The 22,218-nt window shown below is 45.7% G+C and overlaps 1 protein-coding gene across 1 annotated transcript in view; it reads left to right on the top strand.

Annotated features, from left to right (window-relative positions):
- The window catches only part of FRAS1 (Fraser extracellular matrix complex subunit 1), a 105,292-nt gene that overhangs the window by 38,031 nt on the left and 45,043 nt on the right, over window positions 1–22,218 (top strand). Inside the window, exons 8-19 of the mRNA XM_031504663.3 lie at window positions 401–502; window positions 599–790; window positions 4,015–4,104; window positions 4,919–5,066; window positions 6,892–7,035; window positions 7,332–7,466; window positions 12,188–12,331; window positions 13,651–13,791; window positions 14,203–14,343; window positions 15,086–15,259; window positions 16,785–16,925; window positions 18,149–18,292. Coding sequence (XP_031360523.3) covers window positions 401–502; window positions 599–790; window positions 4,015–4,104; window positions 4,919–5,066; window positions 6,892–7,035; window positions 7,332–7,466; window positions 12,188–12,331; window positions 13,651–13,791; window positions 14,203–14,343; window positions 15,086–15,259; window positions 16,785–16,925; window positions 18,149–18,292 — 1,696 coding nt within the window. The remainder of the gene's footprint in view (window positions 1–400; window positions 503–598; window positions 791–4,014; window positions 4,105–4,918; window positions 5,067–6,891; window positions 7,036–7,331; window positions 7,467–12,187; window positions 12,332–13,650; window positions 13,792–14,202; window positions 14,344–15,085; window positions 15,260–16,784; window positions 16,926–18,148; window positions 18,293–22,218) is intronic.

Genomic DNA, 22,218 nt, shown 5'->3' with positions numbered 1-22,218 from the left:
ACTCGTTTTGAGGGAGGAAAGCAGAGAGCACTGGTGGTCAAAGTATTTATAGCTTTCATTGTGTCATCTGGAATTAATTGAGTGCATTGTTTAATGAATGTATGTATGTGGGATTTTCTGTCAATGATTTCTTTTGGCTAATAATAGTAGTTCATGCCTCCCCAGCGTCACTAGCTTGCAGTTATTGAGAAATTCACACCCACAATGTCATCTAGACCTCAACCCCTCTTCTTCCTGTTTGCTGAGCATGTAGAGATCAGCATTTTTTAAGGAAAGTTTATTATCTGATACAGACATGCAGAAGGAGCCATCCTCTTCCATAAGCAGCTCAGGTTTCTGGAAGGAATTTGGTTGTTTTCCAAGAGTGTTTAACAGCTCTATCCATGTTCTTTCTCAACAGCACGGGGAGCAGTGGCAAAAAAATGCCTGCACTACGTGTGTGTGTCAGAGGGGGGAAGTCAGGTGTCTGAAGGAGACCTGTGGCTCTGTCACCTGTGAGGAGGTACTGAAAAATCACCCCCCTCTGACAGCCCAGCTGCATCTTCTGCTGTGCCAGGGGCTTCAGAGAGCCCTGCTCACTGCTGGCTGCTGTTTTTAGGGGCAGAGCAAGGTGCAGCGTCCTGGGAAGTGCTGTGAGGAGTGTGTGTCTTCCAAAGGGAGCTGCTTGGATGGTGGCACTGTCAGGTACCACGGAGAGATGTGGAACAGCACCCGCTGTGACTTCTGTGTGTGCCAGGAGGGGCAAGTCACCTGCCAGGGAGCTGAATGTGCCAAAGTGGAGTGTGCCAAGGTGAGAAAGGCTTTCTTCTCAAGGCTTTCTTCTCAAGTCTTGGGGATTTTTTTTTCCTCCCTTTTTCTTTTTTCTCGACTTGAGGCACTCGAAGAACCGGCCCGTGTTTTGTGCAATCCCCTCAAAAACATTTCACAGGGAAGGAGAGCAAACCTGGAATTTCCTGTGCAAGTTTGCACAGTGGGCTTCCATTGGGAAGCAAACCAATGTGAATCAGTGACTAATTTAGCTTGGATTCCCTCCCATGCTGTGTCTGCCTGCTGTAGTGGAGGGTCAGACACACTGAGGATTCAGTGGTGATCACTGGACTTACCAGGAGCTGAACATGAGGAAGATGTGCAGGTCAGAGATGGTAAAAAGCCTAAGAAATGTTCCTTTTATCCTCATTCTGCATGCTACAGTGGCCTTCAGTAAGGTAGCTGGATATGGAAGTCAGTGTTCTACTTTTCTTCATTTTTTCCATGTCACTCTCAGCATGGAAAGAGAGGCTGGCAAGGTATTTTATTCCCAGTGCTGTTTACTCCAAAACTCATACCCCCTCTGTCAGGTTATGTTATATTTACTCTGCAGTGGATGTGCAAAATGCATTAGATAGGGTTGAATGCTTCACCCACACACGTACAAATATGCTTTGAATTTGCTTTTTTTGCAGTGGGATAAGACTTCTGTGTTGTTTGTCACTGCATGGGCTGAGGGGATTGGGATTGGTCATCCTGGAGAAGAGAAGGCTTTGGGGTGACCTAATTGTGGCCTTCCAGTACCTGAGGGGCTCCAAGAAAGATTGAGAGACTTTTTACAAGGGTCTGGAGTGACACGATAAGAGGGAATGGCTTCTCACTCACAGAAAGTAGGTTTAAATTGGATATTGGGAACAAATTCTCCCTTGTGAGGGTGGTGAGGTCCTGGCACAGGTTGCCCACAGAAGCTGTGGTTGCCCCATGCCTGGAAGTGTTCAAGGCCACTTGTCCCTTCCAACCCAAGCCTTACTGTGATTCTATGATCTGTTCCAATAGGTGGGCTCTTAGTTGTTTTGTACTTACTACTTCACAGTGTGAGTGAGGAAAAGAGAAAGAATTGTGACCTCCTGCATTTTCTGCCTCAGTGATGATGCTTTTCTGGTGACCCTACCTGTGTGTGATAAATCTTGAACAGAGCAGTTACCCTTGTGGAGTGTCTGAGGTCCGGCCAAAACCCAGACATAATGGTTTCACTGGATTAGCTTGTTTTAATGAGTGTTCAAAGGAGTGAAATCCACACGTGGACTCCCAAATGGTACACAAAAGGCATAAAAGTGGATGTTCACCTGTGGCTGTGCCTTTGGAACAGCCAAAATGCCCTGAGTTTGGGACCCAAAGTCACCCCTGCCGCGGTGCTGCTGCTGATCACCTGACCTGAAACTGCACAGAGAGATTTTGCTGGATGAAAAGTCGTGGTTGTCATAAAATCTCGTGCACTTGCAGCTGTTTGAGCGAGCTGCCTGCGTGCTCCTGGCTGTAAATTGGATCATTTACACTAATGATGATGGCGTGCTGTCGTGGCTCAGTGGGGAGGATTAGTTAATATTCATGCTCACATCTTGGGTACTGACAAAAAAAAAATCCACTATTCAGAAAAGCCAGGGGTGTCCTCCAGAACAATAGCTGGAGATGTTAACGTGTAGGGTTCAAAACCCCTCGAGTCATGTTCAGTCATAGTTTACCTCAGTAGTGCAAGGTGTGCATTAATTAATTACAAGAAAATGTTTACTCAGAAAGCAAATGCCGTGTTTTCTTTTTCCTTTCTATTTTCCTTCTGAAGTTGCAGTCTGTTTACTTGAGCACCTGCTTCAATAAATCAGAGCTGACCTGAGCTCTTGGATTTCTCTCTTCATAGGGCACTATTAATTTCCTAGTCACATCCTCCTACTGGAAGTGTAATGAGGCCACAGATAGGAGCTGCAAGAGGTTTAGCTCCAAACCCTTTCAAACAACCTCATCCAGCAAAATGTCCATGGTAATTCTGACCTAATCCTCAAAAAGCCATTTTCAGCAGTCTGTGAGCATGTTCTCCACCTGGAAACATGATCAATCTCTCTGCAGCAAAGCCACAAGTTATCTCCCACAGCCTCTCCCTTTTCTGAGCCTTGGCAGAGCAGCGTGGCTGCATTTTTTTGGGGCTAGGCAAGCCATGTTCCATGGATAGCTGCTCCTAGTTTTTCTATAGCATGTGTTTATGGATGTGGGTGGGGATGGCAGAGTTTACAGTACACAGCAGTGACATGAGATCCAAATCCTGCCAAAGGCATTTTGGAGTAATTGAAGAGCAGAGATGTATAGAAGCAGCAGGGAGAGATTTAGGCTGTGTGTGGTCCTCAGTGACTAGGAACCAGGTGGTTTTCCACTGTTCTTCTGCTCAGGAATGCACCAGGGATGCCAGAGTGTGGCCTGGCTTAGGTGCTCTCCCTTGTGACCCTAACAATGACCAGAGCTGCTGCTACCCTCTCTGTGTCTTTAATAATTCCCTCACAGAATTTGAGTGTGCGAGTATGGCACAGGGAAAATTATCCTGGAACAGACACTCGATTGGCATAAATCAGAAAAACTTACTGGTAATCTTGGAAACTGAAGCTGTTTCTTGTGAGCTGTGTCCTGGTTCCCTAGGAAAAAAAAATCTCTCTCTTTTCTAAATATTCAGCTTCCACTTGGGCACAAAGAGTTGTGGTGAATTGGGGCACTTTATTCCTTTCTCCTGCTGCTAAATTCTTATCTTCAAACTGAAGTTATTTAAGTGGAATCTGCGGAGCTGTACAGTTGTGACAAAGAACAGGCTTTTTCCATCTGGGATAAATAGAGCATGTGCTTTGAAATTCTCTTGGGGAAGTAAAAGTAGAACATTGAAAATGAAGGTAAGCCTCTATGCCTTGAAGTCCTGAGGTTGGTCCGGTGAAATCCTAGTGATGCCTGGTAAAAAGAGGGAGTATTTCTCTGTGGGATTTGGGGATGAGGTAATGGCCTTATCGCTGAATTCCGAGGCCTTTCCTGAGGTTTGTTCTGCAGCTGCAACATTGGCCAAGCACATTTTCCAAATTGTACCTACAGAGATGAGGTGGGACAGGGAGAAGATAAGGTGAAATTAGATATTGGAGATTGCATTCCAAGGCAAGAACTGTTCTGCCTCAGCATTCCACAGTGGTTTTGGTGACGTTGATTCCGTTGGAATTGCTGCAACCTTTCTCTTCTTCACAGGGTGAAGAATTAATTCACTTAGAGGGGAAGTGCTGTCCTGAATGTATGTCCAGCCATAGTGACTGTGTTTACAAAGAACATGCCAAAGCTGTGAGTATCCTTATACTTCGCAGCAGGGAATGGTGAGTTCTGCTCACACAGGTTTGGAGGGGTTGGCTCTCCCCCTCTGGTTCTGACAAGGATATTATTTGCTAGTGTGGCAGAAAAATAATCCATTAATATAGCCTGCAGATTGCTTTTGCAGTTTGCAAAAACACTTGTGTGCATCTGCTGCAGAATTTCAGTTTTCCTTGGTCTCCTTTGTGCAGTTCAATCAATCATTTCCCTTTAATATTTAATATCCCTACTCAGAGGTTTCCTGCACATTTCATAAAGATAGTTGATTTTAATCCTATCAAGTAGAAGCTACAGAGCTGGGGCAGTGTGTAGCTTTCTGCCAATGTATCCCACTGATTATAATCTTTACTGCAACAGGAGCTCATTATTAATATTTTCAAGGAACTTCCCTCTGAAGTTAAAGAGAAAGGGAACACTGATTATCTCAGTTTAAATATTCAAGTAGTGGACTTGTCATTGCCCTCACACATGAGGGCTGGAGCTGATTGCTGCTCTTTGCCAACACATGTGGGAAATGGGAAATTTAATATTATTTGGGGCTATTTTTTTAGATGCTGAGCCTTTCTTTGCTCAGATCCCTTTCTCTGCCCCAGGTGAGGTAAAACACTGAGGCGTGAGTTTTTTTCCGGTTGGTGCTTTGTCCTTTCTGGGAGAGGAACTGGCAGAAGAGCCTTGTGAGCATTTAAAATGCCTGCTGTCTCTCTTCTGTGCCGTTTCTCCCGGAGATCTCAGTGCCTGGCAAGCCCACTCGGTGCCGAGGCGTTCTGAAGCCGTGTTTCTCCTGCAGAACGGGCAGACCTGGGCAGAAGGGCCGTGCCGGGAGTGCGAGTGCCGGGACGCGGCCGTGACCTGCTTCCAGCGCTCCTGCCCGCCCTGCCCGCCGGGCAGCCGGCCTCGGGAGGCCAAGGGAGACTGCTGCCCACGCTGCCAGCCAGGTACACAGCCAGGGCAGCCCTTGCCTTCCTCTGGAATCCCTGCAGCCCCCATTCACCCTCACCTGTCTTAGCTTGCCCCCAGTTTGCAGTTGTGATAAACTCGTTTCCCTGCAATTCAGTTCTTAGATAAGTTTGAGGCTCCCAGTGACTTCCCCTGGTTTAAACGACAGCTTTCATTTGGCATAAGAATTTCTCCTCAGGGTTGGTGTTTTAGAAGTGTTTTTTCTTTTTTCTTCCACTGCTTCTTTCTGAATCCTAGCGTGAGTTTTGGAGTTTATGGGCTCCTGATTATTTCTTGGGAGTGGGAAGAAGAAGGAATGTGCTTTCGCTGTTAATGCCACAAGCTCACCTGAGGCTGAATGGCTGCCAGTTAATAATTATTTGGAAAGACTAGCATAGCCTTGGCTTATATGGTAATTTTGCCTATAAATTCCTTTTTCTCCAGCATATTGTCATTCCCCTGGATTTACATTTCATGGTTGGGAGGCTTTAGCTGTGGGTTGCTCGTTCTTTTTGGTAGCTCTTCATGTTGCAGTCACATAACTTTGGTTTTATCAGGGTGCTCCAGTTAATGCTTTATCTCAGTAAAAAAGAAAATAGCTTCACAGTTTAATTGTGCTGGAGTGCCCGGGCACATTTGCCATCTTCTTGTTTTAAAGCTTGTTATTTGCTGCATGCAAATGGAAATGCAAAGCACTGCAGAAAGAAAAGTGAGGAAAACAGGCTTTGGAAAGTTCTGATGGAATTGTCCTGGATTTTTGAGAGGGAGCAGCGTCTGCACAGACTGCTGAGGAAAGGATAGATGATACAGTATTGTCAGCACCTCTTCCTTCTCCTTATCAAGAATTGCCTCTGTCTCCTGGTTGTCCTTAAAACAGTGGTCTTTTAGCTTCCATCATGGTAGCATTTTGGAAAATCCAGGCTTTGGAGTCATGGAATTGGACATCTAGAGCCAAGCCTGCACTTTTGTGTCCTGAATGGTAACTTACCCAAACCTGCTCTTTTCCCCCTGTGTTTTTTTCTGTCTTGCAGTGGTGGGAGATGAGAAACAAATGCAAAGGTCAGCCTGCAGCAATTTGATCTGTGAGCCCAGAACACCAGCCCCTGCTGCATCTGCTTTCATAAAGCCAGCAAAAATTGATTGCTGCTTCTCAGAGATGTGTAGGGGGGAAGCTGGCAGAGAGAACCCACTCCTTTTCAGCCAGGGGAAAGCAAAAAGCCCTGGGCATTGCTGTATTTATGTTAAAACCAGCAAATATTCCCTCTCACTGAGAACTTTTGGCTTGGGGCCTCGCTGAGAACACTTGACTGGGAGCAGAGGGGCTTTTTTTGTAGCTAGAGAAAAATGGTTCTGTTCTGTATTTCTTCACTTGCCTGTGGCCAGGAAGTCCTTCTGTGGTGCTGTGGCATCAAGGTTTTTCTGGAGGGGGAGCAGTCTGCCAGCTGTGCTCTGACCTGGCATGGACACAGAGTTGTGACTTACTGCAGGGTTTGGCTTTAGGAATCTCAAATTCAGGTTGCTTTGGGCCGTTGATTCCTGGTGACTTACAATTTTCACTGCTGAGTAACCATGTGGGCAGTGAATAGCCCTTTTAATCAATTGCCTTGAAAATCTGAGTCTGTATAATGGCTTCTCACATACTGAATAGAGCAATAAAACATTTAGCCCCTTTGATATAATCTAGTATATAAAAACCCACTCCAAAGCTAACGCACCTTGCACCACCCAGGGAAACAAATGTTAAATTTCACTTTGGTTTTGGAGTTGCCGTGTTTTGCTCCTTCCTGGCTGCCAGCACTGCTCTGTGTGTTGCCCCTGTGCCAGGTGAGTGCCACCCAGACTGTGTGAGCTGCTCCCAGGCCTCTGATCACTGTGACTCCTGCCGGGACCCCAGGAAGCGGCTGCAGGACGGGCGCTGCGTGGAGATGTGTGAACAGGGCTTCTACCAGCACGGGGGGGCCTGCTTAGGTAAGTTCTGCAAGGGATTAGACCCCCCCCTTCTCTGCTGCATGCTGTACTTTTGGCTGTGGGATCCCATGGGGTCATCCTAAAGAGATTGCCAGGCTTTGGCTGGAAAAGCATCCATGCACGTGCTGTGTTGTAACCATGAGACTTTGGGAGGTTTCAGGTGGAAGCAGACACAAATTCTTGAACTCTTGATATGAAATGAGGCAAAATCATCTCATTTTGTCAGAGCTGGGGGAGGGTCTTTCTACATCACAGATTTGGGATTGATTTTTCTTGTCTCTTCTTTCTCCTGGAAGCCTGCAATGAAACCTGCTCAGCCTGCACCAACGGATTTGAGTGCTCCTCGTGCCAGGCACCCCTGCTGCTGAAGGACGGGCAGTGTGTACCCTCCTGTGGGGAGGGCTACGTCCAGGATCAGCTCCTCTGCACAGGTACCTCGAAGCAAATGGGGCTGCAGTCCTCTGTGATGGCAAAGCAGCAGGCAAAACTTTACCTGGTCTATAAGAACCCTCTCTCTTGAGGCATCAGCTGTTGACATAGGTGTTAATGTTCACCCTAGAGTAAAGGGAGGAGTGAGTGAATAGAGGAACCAAGTCATACAGGGTAACCCTGATCACTGCTCGGGGAAATATTCGTGACAATTCCTCAGAGGGTCAGTTCTGTTGTGTGATTCTTTGACTTCAGTGCAGACTGCCTCTGCCTGCTCATGCCAGACTTTTCAAGATCTGGTACTTCAAGGTGTACAGGAAATTGCTTGAAGGGGTGAGGTGTTGATAGGACTCAGGAAATACTTTCTGGGGAAGCTTCCTGCTTTGTGTTGCCATTCATTCGATCCATACTGTGCGCTCTTCCTGGAAGTGCACTGAGCTTGCTGTTCTCAGGAAGCATTTTTACCAAGTAAATTGGTAATTCTGTAAAACACTGAGATGTGTCTCAATCCTTTATCTTGGCAGTTGGAAAGACTGAGAGTAAGATAGAAAAGTTATCTTTCTCTTTGATGGAACTATGACAGTGCTTTTATGAGCTTCCCCTGCTCCTTGGAAATATTTTAAACTCTTCCGAAACTGTAAAGCAGCTGCTTTTTCATCATGGCAGTTTAATTGTTTTCTCTAAAATTAACACTTTTCTCATTTTGATGTTGGCCTTTTTAGAAGGCTTCTAATTGTTTCTGCAGCTCTGATTCAGCAGAGGGATGGAGAAAATGCTTAACTTTTGAGCCATCACTTTAATTTCTTTGGAACTAATCCTCCTGCTCAGAATTAAATACAGGCTGAGGGCTTTTGGCACATTTCAGGGCAAAGCACTTTAGATGGTAAGTGAGGCTTCCTTTTCTGAAGTGGCTTCCCTTGAAGAGCTGACCACTTGTTTCAGGTTTTGAAAGTCTGAAAAACCTCTGTCCTCCAGCAGCTGCTACAGCCCAGTGCACCATTGTTGATGTATAAACAGACAAGAGAGACCCAGTCCAAAAGAATTTGTAGGCTTAAGTATCAAATAATCTTCTACTTCATTTGGTTTTATTTTATCATTTCCTTTACACCTGCTTGTGGTGTTTTAATTGGCAGTGCCCATGCACTGCTGAAGGGGTAGGGAAAGGCTAATGTTTCGTTTTATTGCTGGTTTTTAGATTACCGATTGTGCACTCCATCCAAATTTGCAGTCACGCATGCTTGTGGCTGAATGTTGCTGGGAAAATTTGTTCCTCTTTCCTCAAGGGAATTAAACCAATTTGCTTTAGTTCTGCCTGGCTGCATTTTCTGCATAAAGTCAAACCAGTGGAGAAAGTCTTACGTGTCAGATGCGGTCCGTAATTCACGGCCATTCACTCTTTTTCCTTGTATTCTCTTTATATCTGCAAATCTCTAATCAGATTGTCGAGATGGGCCTTAGACTGCTCCAAAAGATTTTCCTCATAGTGGTTTTAACATCTACAATAAGCATGTTCCAAAATCACAGAAAGGATGAACTAGACTGTGTTAATTGCTGTAGTTCTAGTAAACTCCCTCTTGAGGAATTCGCTCTGGACTTGAAAGAGACTTAACACCAGGTTTCTTGCTTTATCCTCTTGTTGGAAAACTGTTGTCTGCATTGTGGAAAAACACAGTGAATTAGCCTTTCCTTTTGTTCATGTTTTGCAACATCTAGTTTAATTGAGTCTCTTTTAAATTTTTGATTACAGTTGTTTGATCTCTGCCCTATTTGAATCCTACACCAGGGCTGTTTCCTGCCCCATCCTCCCACTTGCTTTTGTGAAGAATTAAAACAATTAAGAGAAAATAAAATTGAGAATAAAAGGTAATAAGTTCAGTTATGTAGCAGTGGATTTAAAGTTCATGGTTGAGTTTGTGTCAGACAGAGTGGGGTTCTCCCTTGGCAGAAACAGAACTCCCCCACTAAAGGCAAAGCAAAAGGAAGCAAAAATAAACTATGTCTGCATGGTAGAATGGAAGGGCTCGAAGGACTTGCAGTGTTCAATGCTCTCACTGCATTTTTCTAACTTAATTATTTATGTTTCCAGGATTATTCAAAAGCCCAGGCAGAACTGGAGTGTTCCTGCTTTCATCTCCCAAAATGTGAATGTTGAAGTGTGTAACTTGACACTAACAGACCCAGCTCGCTCTGGAGCAAAGCACTTGGATTCCTGCTTCCTACGTGTTGCTTTTCCCTGTTGTCCCTGGGCTGTGGAGGATCCTCCAGGATCCAGGACTGAGCACAGCTGAGCTGAGCTTGCCCAGCTCCCAGGGAAGAGTGCAGGGTAGAGGTGGCACAGATCCATAGGACCCCAAAGCCCAGCAATGCCTTCTGTGTTTTTACTGGGATACCACTGGCATTGTCCTCCTGCTGCGGTCAGAGCGGGGACGGTTTCAGATGTCTGCAGGAGTTTGGTGAGCTGCAAAAGAGCCCCTACAAATCCCAACTGGAAATAGCCAGGGGGATGGAATCAGCTTCCTGGCCGTGCAGTCACTTCTGTTGATTTATTTTCACACAGCCACTTGGTTGCTGCAGGCAAAGATGTTTGAGCTGACAGTGGCTCGTGGAATGCTTCCATTTTTCCCCTGTTCTTTCTGTGGAGCTGGTGTCTGTTTGGGTGAGGAGCAGCTGCTGAGTCTGGCAATGATCCAGTGCTGAAGGAGCCAGGGTGTGTAATCACAGAATGGTTTGAGTTGGAAGAGACTGTGAAGATTATTGTGTTCCAATCCCTCTGCTGTGGACACTTTCCACTATCCCAGGTTGCTCGGAGCTCCATCCAATCTGGCCTTAAACACTTCCAGGGATGGGGCAGCCACAGCTTCTCTGGGCAGCCTGTGCCAGGGCCTCATCCCCTCACAGGGCTTTGCCAAGGGCCAGCAAGAGCCAACTGGTAGCTGTTTAAAAACTCTGTCAGGCTGCCAGCAGAGAAAAGTGTCTCTGGGAAAGGAGCAGCACCTCTAGGGAGGAGTTGAGAACTTTGCAAGTGACTGGGAATGTTCAGATGTGCTGACATCCTCTGACATCCTGAGGCAGGTGAACAGGCAGGGGTCTCAGCTGTGCAGTGGGAAGTCTGCAATTAAAGGATTCGAGTCCTGGCACCCACTCTTTCAAAAACATGTTGAAAGTTAGTGAGCTCAGAGAGGAGCAACACAGTCAGGTCTGGAAGGTGAAGTGAGGACATTTCACTGTTTAGAAATTTACAGCATGAACTCATACTCTGCCATTAACTTTCGAGTGTAGACGTGCCCTGAGAAATCATCCAAGCTGAAATCAGATGCAGGTTTTTTTTCATCAGCAAGGGAAATTATTGACTGGAGCAGGAAACTGTGCTCAGGCTCTGCCTTGGGATGGAATGGTTGGTGTTTGTTGTGTTGGGATTGTGAGGGGAAGATCCTATCCAGTACAGGATGCCCAGGCAGGCTCCTTTTGAGACACCCCTCACAGTGGGGTGTTCAGGAACCAGAAGAGCCATAACATTCTGGAATGATTGGGAAAGAGGTGGAGGGAAAGAACATGCAGGAGGGTGAGAAGGGGGAGAGCAAGCAGCTAATCAACACAAAAAGGGAAAACAAACCAAGGTGGAAGTGTGGAGAAGGAGCATCCAGAATGCCCAAGGACCATGTACTGCGCATGAGCTCAAATGTCCTGTGTCTTGCCCCATGAACACAACCTGTTCTTAACCCCAGGTGTTCAGTTCCCTGCGTGTGAGATGGAGCTGATAGCTCTTCCCTGCCTTGGGCAGCAGGGAAATCCCCTGGGATGGGGTGTTGTGCCCCTCTGTGCCATATCACTCATGTATAACGTGCTCTGAGTTCTGTGGATGAGCTGTTGCTGTGCCTGCAGGTTCCTGTGTTGCACTGATGCTACTCACAGATGAGTTTTTCTTGGGTGGCTGCAACTTCAGACGTGTTGGCAGGGCAAACATCAAGAAGTTCCCTTTTCTCCCACCTGCCACAGACTGGGAGCACAAGCATGTACCTGCCTTATTGTGAAATAATGAGTTGAAGAACATCTTTGGAACATATTTGGGTGTAATTGAGAAAAAAAAAAAAAAACAAACCTTTGACAGCAACAAGAACTGTAATTTGCACTGTTCCTGCAACACTGGTAGCATGGGATTTAATAGAAATCTGTGTCCCATATTTTCCCTAGGAATTACTTGGGCTGAGCATATGAGGGTTCCTGATAAATTAGTTCCTTCTGCACCTGGAAGGACAAGGAGGAGTTGTTTCTAGAAGAAGCCTGGCTTGTTTTTCATTTTGCCAAACCTTGACTGAAGCCCTGCAGCACAGTTCTGTGTTTGTGCCTGGAGCTGGGTTACTGTCAGCAGCCACCCCGGGGATCTGGGTTTTAAGTAGCCTGTGGTGGGATTTCTTCCCATTTCCCTTCGTGCTCCAGGGATTTTACAGTGTTCCCAACACTCCTCCTGAGCTGATAACAGCTATGCTAACTGCTCTGGTCTGTGCTGCTGCCACAATTCCATGTGCAAAACACAGCTGGAAATTGTCCTGCTGGGATGGCTTGGATGAAAGATTCCAACCTAAACAGCAGCGGGTTGTGTTTGCTATTTTTCATCTTCTCTAGCAGTGAAAGCCTGAGCAAACCTGCCAAGAAGTGCAGTGGTGCAGGCCCTTTGCTGTTGGAAGTGGCTTGTTGGCTAATCCTGCACTTTTCTCCCCTGCAGCCTGTCACGAGTCCTGCTCCTCGTGCTGGGGAGCTGCTGAGAGCCACTGCCTATCCTGCAAAGATCCATCACACGTGCTCCAAGCTGGGTTCTGCCTGGCCAGCTGTGGCCAGGGGTTCTACCCAAGGGATGGCGTCTGCACTGGTAAATACCTGTGAGAGGAATGCTCTGCACAAGCAGGAATCAATATTTCATTTCGCTGTGCAGCAGCTGGGGCTTTATTCATGTCTGACAAGCCAGCTGCACCCTGAGCATTCATAGGGGATGAGGGAAGCTGCTGTTTGTTTGTGAGATTATTAATTCATTTACACTAATCAGATGCTGAAAGGTTTGAGGGGGTTTTTCCTCGCCGAGCAGCTTGAAAAGCTGGGCTGTTTCTGAGGGCTTGACAAATCCATTTGTCTGTGGAAAGAAAAATGGCCTTTGCCAGCAGGTTTCTGTAAATTTAATTACAATTCAGCATCACAGTATTATAGTACCTGCACAGCAGATGTGCCTTGGAAGCTGGGAAGGTTTGCTGGGAAAAAGGGAGAAGAGGCAGCTAGAGGGAATTAAAAGACTTAAGTCAAACAGATCCTGAAGGGGGAAAAAAAATCTCAAATAAGGAATCTCACATTTACTACATGCATTCCAGTCTAACCTGGATTGCTGTTGGCAGCCACTGGCTGCTTGGGAGGAGTATCCATGGTCAGTCAGGGCTTGTTGGGCTTCAGGTGTGTGGGTCACACAGGTGTGTCTGGGCCACAGCTTGCTAGAGAGAGCATAAAAGCTGGAACTGGTGGCAAAATTGTTGCCATTTGTGCTCATGCTGGATGACCACATTCCCCTTCATTTTGGTCAGTGTCTGTACCAGGTAGCTTTATTCACCTATGTTTTAAGTGTGCAGGCTTGAAATCTAATAGCTGAAAATAATTTAAGCTGAAAAGGAAATTTAACTTAAGTTTGGTTTTTACTCCCAGTGGTTTCTTGAAACCCCATAGCTGTTCCTTGAAACCTCTGAGAGTCAGACCTTTCACCTTCTACCAAAAACCATGCATTTTGATACCCAGCTGGAGAGCTGCTAGTGAAAAGAAACAGAAATTGGTTAAGCAAAATGCTTGACTCTTCTAAATATCCAGCAGCCTTAGGGAAGCCAGAGTTCCATGGTGCTCTTGGACAACAGGTCAGTTAACTTCCGAGCTGATTGCCTGGGATAATATAGACCACCAGAACTGATAAGAAAAATTATCATGCTTGATTTTAGCTGCATTTTCCCACTTAGAAGAAAAGGGGGAGGGGGGAAATTACCATTTTTTGAAATCACCTTTTTCTGCCTTCCTTCCTGAACAGTCTGGTAACTGCTGCTTGCCCGTACACTGCCATGTAAAAATGTGTGGGGTGGTTTCCATTCAAGGGGAGAGGTTGATGGCTCTGCTCTTCTTCCCTAATTGAGTGTCTGTCATTAATGAGCTGTTCTCTGGCAGCTTGTGGCCAGTTCTGCGAGAGGTGCTCTCCAGAGGCAGCCAGGTGTGTGAGCTGTGCTGCAGGGAAGCTGCTGCACCAGGGGCAGTGCCTCCCTCAGTGCCCACAGGGACATTTCCCGAGTGGCAGTGGAAGGTGCACAGGTAAGAGGGGTGTTTTTGCATGACCTTTTCCTAGGCTCTCAGGGCACCCTCCTTGTGTTGTCTGCTCTTCCCCAGACGTAGGGAGGGAATTTTGAGAGCACAGAAATGGGAGGGGGGACAGGGGATTTGATTTTCTTTTGTGTTCCTCGGTTCACTTGTGATGGATTGTTTCAAGTAACCTCTTTTCCTTGCCAAACATGCTGAGATACACATTCAAAACATCGTGTGAGCAGGAGTTATTACTGGTAGTACTTATTAATACATGGGCACTTCTGCTCTCATTAGTTCACCTAGCTGAGTCTCATTCCAGCTGGGAGTTTTCTACGGCTGGAGAAGGCTGTAATCAGCAACACCACTCTAAAGAAATAAAAATGGGATGTTTCAGCTCTGTGTGCTCTGTTTCTCTATCAGCTTGTCACGCTTCATGCTCCACGTGCGAGGGACCTCTGGCCACTCACTGCACCTCCTGTTCCTTCCCTCTGGCACTGCGCCAGGGTCTGTGCCTGGAGAACTGTGGAGAGGGCTTTTACCAGGATCACAACATCTGCAAGGGTAAGTTCTCTACCTGGGATAAGTTCCCCACCTGCTGTAAACCAGGTTTTGTTTCTCCTTTATCCTGTGCTGAACCAGTCAATGCTTAATTCCTGCCTTTCCTGCTGATTGTTTTCTGCTTTGAGAAAAAGTGAATTTTCCCACCTACTTTCACACCTCCAGGACTTAGTGATTTCTGAGACAATTTTTTTATTCTCTGTGCACACTGCTGAAATAAATGTACATTGCTCCCAGGTTTTTCTCAACACGAGTTAAGAGGTGGGTGAAATTCCACATACACCTGGTATGAAATTCCACATATACCTAGTATGAAGGTCCACACACATCTGGCAGATTTGCAAAGACTGAGGTCATCTTTGTAGTAGTGGGAAAAGCAAAAATTGGAAAGGTGAATTTCTGCTTCGTGCGAGCCCTTCACACAAAGGGCTTTTCTTCAGTCATTTCTTGCTGTCCCTCCTAATGAGATTGAGCTCACTGTTGCAGTTCCAGAAATTAAAGGAGAATTGGCTGCCTGTGGCACAGGACTGCAGTTTTTTTATTTGTTCACCAGCTTTACTCGGGCAAAGAGCTGCTCCTTGGCGACGGGGGGAACGATATCAAAGAATTTTTCTGAAATCCCTGTTCTGTTGTAGAGAGCAGGACCAGATGCTGTGGGTCCTCATTTGTTGGGTCTCTAGAAAGCTGTCCCTTGTCCTTCTCCCTGGGAAAGCTGGCTCTGATGGCTCTCTCCCCCTGTGCCCAGGTTGCCACCCGTCCTGCCGCTCCTGTGCCGGCCCAGGAGCTGCGCAGTGCCTGCGGTGCCGGGCACCCGAGGACGTCCTGCAGCCTCACCCACCCGGTGAAGGAGTTCTCCATGGCCTTTGCCTCCTCCTCTGCCCATCCCATTTCCATGTGGATAGCACAGGAGTCTGCAGAGGTGAGAAGAGCTGTTCAGAGCACTGCATTTTGGTGGTTTGGGTGGAGCTTGTACCACATTTGATTTGTACAGCCTTGTGCTTGCCTCGTGACTGCTGTGAGTGTTAAAACTCTGTAACTTTCAAAACAGCCTATCCTAGTGCTTTTGAGGGAAAATGTAATCTACCTAAGACTCATGACTGAAATACTCAGGTACTTTCTTTTTAAATGCCTGTGTTCAAGCCTGCACAGCTCAGCTCCTTTCCATTGAAGCTGAGTATGTGAATTTTAGCACTGACTTACTTTGAAGCAGGATCAACCCTTAAATCCTTTTCAAAAAAGACTTTCTCCTTCCTAGCCCTTGGAGCAGGTCAAGACATCCCACAGCAGTCTTTTTTTTTGAGGAAGCTCTTCTGCTACATGCCCTGCAGCACACCTGCCATCCCTGCTCCTGAAATACCAACTAGGAAGCATTTCCATGAAGGCTAGAGTTTGGAAAAGTGGGCACTGTGGTGTTTGAATATATGTGGTTTCCCACCAGTCAGAGAGATGGCGACTGAAGTAAAGTAGTAGTAATAACAATATTAACTGCACTACTGATGGCTATTTCTTCCTGTTGGGAAAAAACAATATTTTAAAAGTGGACATAATTTAAAATCCAGTTATTTTTATTTTATATCTGGTGCTTTGAAAAGCAAACCCACAACGTGCAGAACAGAAGCACAGAAGTTCTTATGTAGGGCAAAATGCTGGTTTTGTAGAGTCATAGAATTGCTTGGGTTGGAAGGAACCTTGAAGATCTCCCTGGCTACCAGCTATGTGTAGTTGTATAAATTACTTTATTTCATTCAATTTCCTCTGTCCAACCCTGTGCCTTATATCCCCAGAATCCAGAGGTCTGCGTTCAAATCACACAGTGGAACCTGTAGCCTCCAGCTACTCTACTAACTATGAGGTTTTTGGCTAGTGAGTTTATGTGTTTATTTAATCAGATGGCTTAGCTGAAGATGGTTTGGTTTAGGGCCAGTGCCAGGAAAGAAGTGCAGTTTTTAACTGCACTCCTCCTTCTTGCTGGGCCATTCTTGTGATGAGTGTTCGTTTCAGGTGGCCAGTCCACCTCTGTGGGTGTTGCTCCAGAATGGCTGATGATAATTGTGCAGTGATAAGAAACCCTGCCTGGAGTAACTGCAGGGTGATAACAGAAGGTGACTTCAGCAGCTGGTAAGTTTGCAGAACCCCAGAACTCTTCCAGGGAAGACAACACCATCACATAGTGCTGGGCAGCTTTGCATTTCAGTAATGAACTGCGTGGGTGCAAAGAAATATTAAATATGCAGCTGTCTCTGCTTGCTCCTTATCTTCAGGAACTGCTCTCTACTTTGCACTCCTTCCTACCTCTCACAAGCAGAGGATCCTCTAAAGGAAAAATACCTTCCTGTCATCCTTGAGAAGAAAGCAATCTGGCCATGTTTTGAGGCAGTAACAAGCGAAACAAGCCAGAATTAATGTGCCTTTCTGTTGTGCTGTTGTTTTCCCCTTTGCTGCAGAGTGCCACTCCTCCTGTGCAGGCTGCGTGGGGAATTCTTCCCAGGACTGCACGGCTTGCCTGGCTCCTGGCGTGCTGCTGGAGGGCAGGTGCCTCCCCTCGTGTCCCGAGGGGCTGTTCAGCCACAGGGACCGCTGCTCCCGTGAGTGCTCCTGCAGATTTCTATGAAGCTGTTTAAGTATTAGCAGGGGAGAATAGGATAGTCCAATTTCAGGGAGTGGAATCTCCTCCTAATGGGAGAGACATGTGCACTTGGAATCATAAATTACACTCAGTTTTGCTCCTCAGGACTGTTTCCCTGAAGATATTCTGTGCTTGATTTCAGGTTAGTGTTCCTAGCTTGTGTGCTGTGGAAAAAAAAACTCTTTAATGGACAATGCTGAGAAAAAAAAATGCTTTTATTAGTAAAAGCCTCAGATTTAGAGAGAAAAACGTTTTCTAAAAAGTCCATTGCTCTATTTATTCAATTTATTCAGCCAAAGAACAACTCTATAAATAGATTTATTTGGCAGGCCATTGTAAAGATTCATCAGTTCTGAGCTGTGCACTGCCACCTTAGAGCTGAGGTAACTGCTGAGTGCTGCTTTAGGTGGTTTCAGGCTTATAAAAATGTCTTAGAAACAAAATTTCAGTGTCAGGAAAGTGACATCTTGCAAGCTGTGTCCTTTTATTCCTAAAGAGCTTTGAAAGTAATTTTTGAGATTTTTTTTTACTGACTGGTAGCTGTAGTATTTTTATCTCCCTCAGATCTGTAGCATGGGAATCTGACATCTGTCACTAAAGTTGGAAGGATAGAAAAGCAGCCCATGAAATATTTTTGAGCGCTCTTAAGCCACTTTCTCTGCTATGTCTTTGTTGAGTTTTGGCAGACAGAAGTGGCTAATGAGCTGGCAGGGCATTCCTGCTTCAGAGGTTGCAGTTTGGGAGGGCTTGCTGGAGAAACCATTCCCCAGTTTTCCTCTCATGCATAGCAAGCTCCACAATGATGCTCATACAATCCCAGGAGAAGTTTAATTTATCTCCCCTGTGCATCCCACTCTGGTTTTTTATATGCACAAGCATATGCTGGAGGGAGGAATGACAGGGCCAATCTCTCTCTCTCTTTTATATTGTGTCTAGATCTATACCTTGATTAATGCAGGCAACAAACCACATTTCTTAAACTGGCAACCCATTCCTCATCTTGTTTATTCAAAATGAGGATGTAAGAGCCTTCCAAACCACAACCCTGCAGTCCCTGGTGCCATTAGACCATCTTCTGCCCATGTTTTGTAGGAGTAGATGATGGTGGGAGCTGTTTTGTTGGGAAGGCAGGGGAGAGAGTGCACCGGGAGCATAACCAGGAGTGTTGATTTTCTCCCTCAGCCTGTCATCCATCCTGCAAGACATGCCACGGCCCCTCTGCTTGGGAATGCTCAACGTGCCACCCCCATGCCACTCTGGATGGTGGGAAGTGCAGGACAGGCTGCGAGGAGGAGCAGTACCTCAGCCTGGTGGGCTACTGTGTGGGTGAGTAAGGGGAGCTGCTGGGGGATGAGCTGTCTGTGCCATTGAACTGCTGCTTCACACTGCCAGGAAAGCTGCTTGGCTCCTGCTCAAAGCTTCAGGAAGAGGAGCTAGGTTAGAATTTGGGATCCAAAGAAGTAGTTTATGGGGCCCTAAAGAAAAGCTGGCACAGCAAGCGTTGCTGTGTGCATTTTTGGGAGGTAATAGGATTTCTGGATTGGGGGTTATGCTGTGTGGGTGCTCAGTGCCTGCACTTAAGCCCATCATCTGAAACCACTGATTGCATTTATCTGTTTAAAAAGAAAAATCGCTTTTAATCCATCACACAGACACGTATAAACATATCCTGGGAGCTGCTCCAACTATTTCTGAGCTTTATCAAGCCTTTTTTTTTTCTTTATCAAAAAAGGCTACGATGTGTGAGGCTTAATCCAGGCTGAATAGTTCCAAATGAGATAAGGAATCCTAAGAAAAGGAAAAAATGCATTAGAAGTAATAAATATATCCATTGAGATGCTATTGTTCTCAGTTCAATATGATTTCCCTTCACAGAGTCTTCTCTTTGCTAAACATCTATGTCCTGGATGTTTTTTAATGAAAGACTTGTTTCTTTGCTCTCCACAGCTTAATTCTAATGAAGCATTTCTTCATCTCCCTTTTAAACAACACTGATTGTTCTGTCTGTAGAGACAAAAAGAGCAGGGAAAGAAAGTGTGTGAGGAGTAGGAAAACATCCTGAAAGTACTGTACGGCTCCTTAGGAATTTGGGTTGGGCAATCAAGATAGAGTCAGATAAGTACAAACTGGAAATAATTCAGCATTTCAGTGTAAAGAGGTGTATCTGTCCTCTACAATTTCAGGGGATACAGTGGTACTTACCAATGTCCTGGCACGTCAGGGCTCTGTGCCCTGTATTTCTTCCACCTTATTTCCCCATTAATTTGCATTATGCTTCCTATGAAAGCAGTGCCATGGAAAAGTGGCCTTCCCCTGTGAATTGTGTTGGGAAAACCTTAGTACCATTTATCACCAGTCAGGACTCTTTCTGAAGAGGGTTTATTCTTTAATTATCCCTTTGTTTGGTGTCACAGACAAGTTCTCCTGCTCCCAAATCCCAGTGATGAGGGAGATGTCACAGGAGCTGGAAGCTCACAGGAACTGGAAGCAGTGTGGAGGGCATTCCTTGTGGCATGGGAACCCTCAGTGTTCAGATGTTTTTTTTGTCCCACTGAAGCTGTTAGAACCCTTGCAGAGGAACTCAACTGAGTTTTTCACCTTGACAAAAAAGTTGTTCTTTGGCCCCAGATCTGAAGTGTGTTGCTCTTTGTGCTAAATTTATGCGTGGTGCTTAAGCAAAGCATGTTTGTAGCCAGTTCTCCTGGAGGTAAAGAGCTCCACATCCAGGTTGTTAAGTTTCACTCGTTCTTCTCATTCAGCTCTGACTGAAATGCTGAATTTGCCCTTGCCAAGTTATTAATTATCAGTTAAAGAGCAGCTGTCCCATAAAAGAGACCATTAAAACTCCTGACACTCTCATAAGATGTGATTTGCATCAGAATCTAACAAAGCTTTTTCCTTCACCTCCCAAAGCAATATATTTTTACAATTATCTTCCCATTTATCTTTAATTCCCGACCCTGCAGGCAGAATTGTGTTATGGCTTATAGGGCCTGCTGTGCATCACAGTCACCTGCCATATTTTATAGACCTGGAGGGGGAAATCTTTCACAGAGGCTGGAGAAAAGCAACTGTCACTCCAAACCATTGCCTGGGAATTAATGATGTTATTGTGCATGTTACCTGAATGAGGACTGGAACATTTGCCTTGTTAACAGGAAAAAAAAGGTCTTGTTTTCAGCAGTTAATCAAATAAGCATTTCACATTTAAGCAGAAGAAAGATAAAATGTCCTCAACTTTTAGAAAATCAATGAGTCTCTTAGCTCTGTTTTGGGCACATGGAATTTGTACCAATTCTTCCCTGAGAGTGCTCAATTGATTCATTTTATTTTATAGTCCAAATATACAGGAATGTGCTTGACACTTGAGCCATCCCCTGTTGGATCTCACAGCTTCTGTGGGTTTTTTTTTTCACAGTTTGAAAACTCTCTGTGATTTCCCTCTCCCTCTTGTCCAGCTCAGCTTCAGGAAGCTTTGCAATCACCACTCTAAAAACCCCAACCACTGCTGAAAGCCTTGTCCTGCCCTTGCTTCTCTGATTTAATGTTTCCCTGTTGATCTGGAAGCTTCTCTGTTGATCTTTTCTTGACCACATGGAAGGGCAGTTAGAAAGAAAACTGTGAACACCAACTGATAGAGAATCCCCTGGTCTTAACTCCAGTTGCATGGGCTCTCCCAATCCCTGTGTTCCACAGGCCCTTGCTTTCTTAGGCTGTGTGCAATTGGGAAAATGTTCAAAGCTAAACCAGAAGAGCTTGCTCAGGAGGGGGCCTGTAAATAGCTTTGCTGCCTTGCTCTTAAAATTCCAGAAGGGACACTCTGACAACAAGAAATACACTAAGTTCCTTGTAAAATTAATGAGCTGTTGCTGTCTGTTTAGAGAGACATTGATACCATCATGGAGAGCTGGAGCAAGAGGGGCTTAGCTCCACTCACTCACTGGCATGCAGCCTCCTACAGGACCAGCAGCTGAGCTGCCAGAGGAGGGAAAATTCTTTCCCAGCTTTGGTCTGTGCTTCTTTGTGCCAGGCACCTTCCAGTTGGATCTCCCACCTCACACTGTCCAGGGAAGCTCTCACAGAACAGGCAGATCCCTGCAAACATGGTTTCACTTCACCAGAATTGCACTTGGATTGTTTCAGTGATGGGTTCCCTCTCAGATCTTTGAAAAGAGAGACAATAAAAACTTTCCAACAACTAAAACAAGCCAAAAATCCTGGTCAGTGTTGCATATCCTTTTAAACCAACCACACTGACTTGCTTTCTTGAATTACTGTAAGACCAGAGACTTTTTTGCACGTTGAGGTGCCTATAAAGTGTGTGGTGTTTTCAGAGCTGATTTTAAGTCATGCTCTGTTGTAAATCTCAGCTCTCACCTTAGAGCACAGCACAAAACTTGCATCAGGAAATACTTTCCTGGAGAGCCCCTAAGAGAGGTGATGTGTTTAAAGATTGTTATATGCTTAGCAAGTAGTGGTGCTGAGAGGCAGAAATGCCACTGGTTTCCTTTGTAAGCATTCACAAACACTTCAGAGATGGTTTTGTCTCCCCAGCAGCTTCTTTTGTCTTATAACAATCTGTAACAGATAATTTCCATATAGGAAGGGCACTGTTTTCTTGCTTTATTTGCTAAGAGAAAGCTTAAGAGGGTGTGGAAGTCAAGTAAATTTGGAAATCCATGTAAGTATTTCCATTTTACTTTGCAATGGAAGCAGCTTTATAGGAAGATCAGTGATAGGGAATGTGATGGGGATTATTTTTTGCATAGAGGTGAAGGAGGAAATCAGAGCCTGCTGGAAGGGGAGCAGGAGAACATTTTGCTTGGAGAGTGGGAGGAAACTCAGCAGTCTTAGCAAGATGAGGAGGGAGGCATTGGGACTACAAGCAGAGTGGTGGCAGAATTCCTTAGAATCCAGTTGCATACTGGAAGGGGTCTAAGGGAATTAACTACCTTGTGTGGTACTGACCTGCAGCCAGCTGGGGATGTGAAGGCTCCAGAAAACCCAAATCCCGTGTGCTGTGCCCACTGGCTGGGCTGGGAGAAGGCAGAAGCAGGAAACAAATAGGGCTGGGAGGTGTGACTGAGAGGCACAAGGAAAACATCCCCCTTCTGTTAGAACTGGCTTCAAAGGGAGCCTGCTGTGAAAAAGTGAAATAATCTCTCCCTAAACAAAGCCCTTCAGTTCTTCCCTCACTCTCTCACTCGCTCCCCAATGTCCCTGAAATTCACCATGAGCGGCAGCCCTGGGTT

This window comes from Lonchura striata, chromosome 4 (genome assembly GCF_050655825.1).
Source record: "Lonchura striata isolate lonStrDom1 chromosome 4, ASM5065582v1, whole genome shotgun sequence".
NCBI classification, from domain to species: Eukaryota; Metazoa; Chordata; class Aves; order Passeriformes; family Estrildidae; genus Lonchura; species Lonchura striata.
Note: the sequence above shows the minus strand (reverse complement) of the source record. Positions and strands in the feature narration are given on the sequence as shown.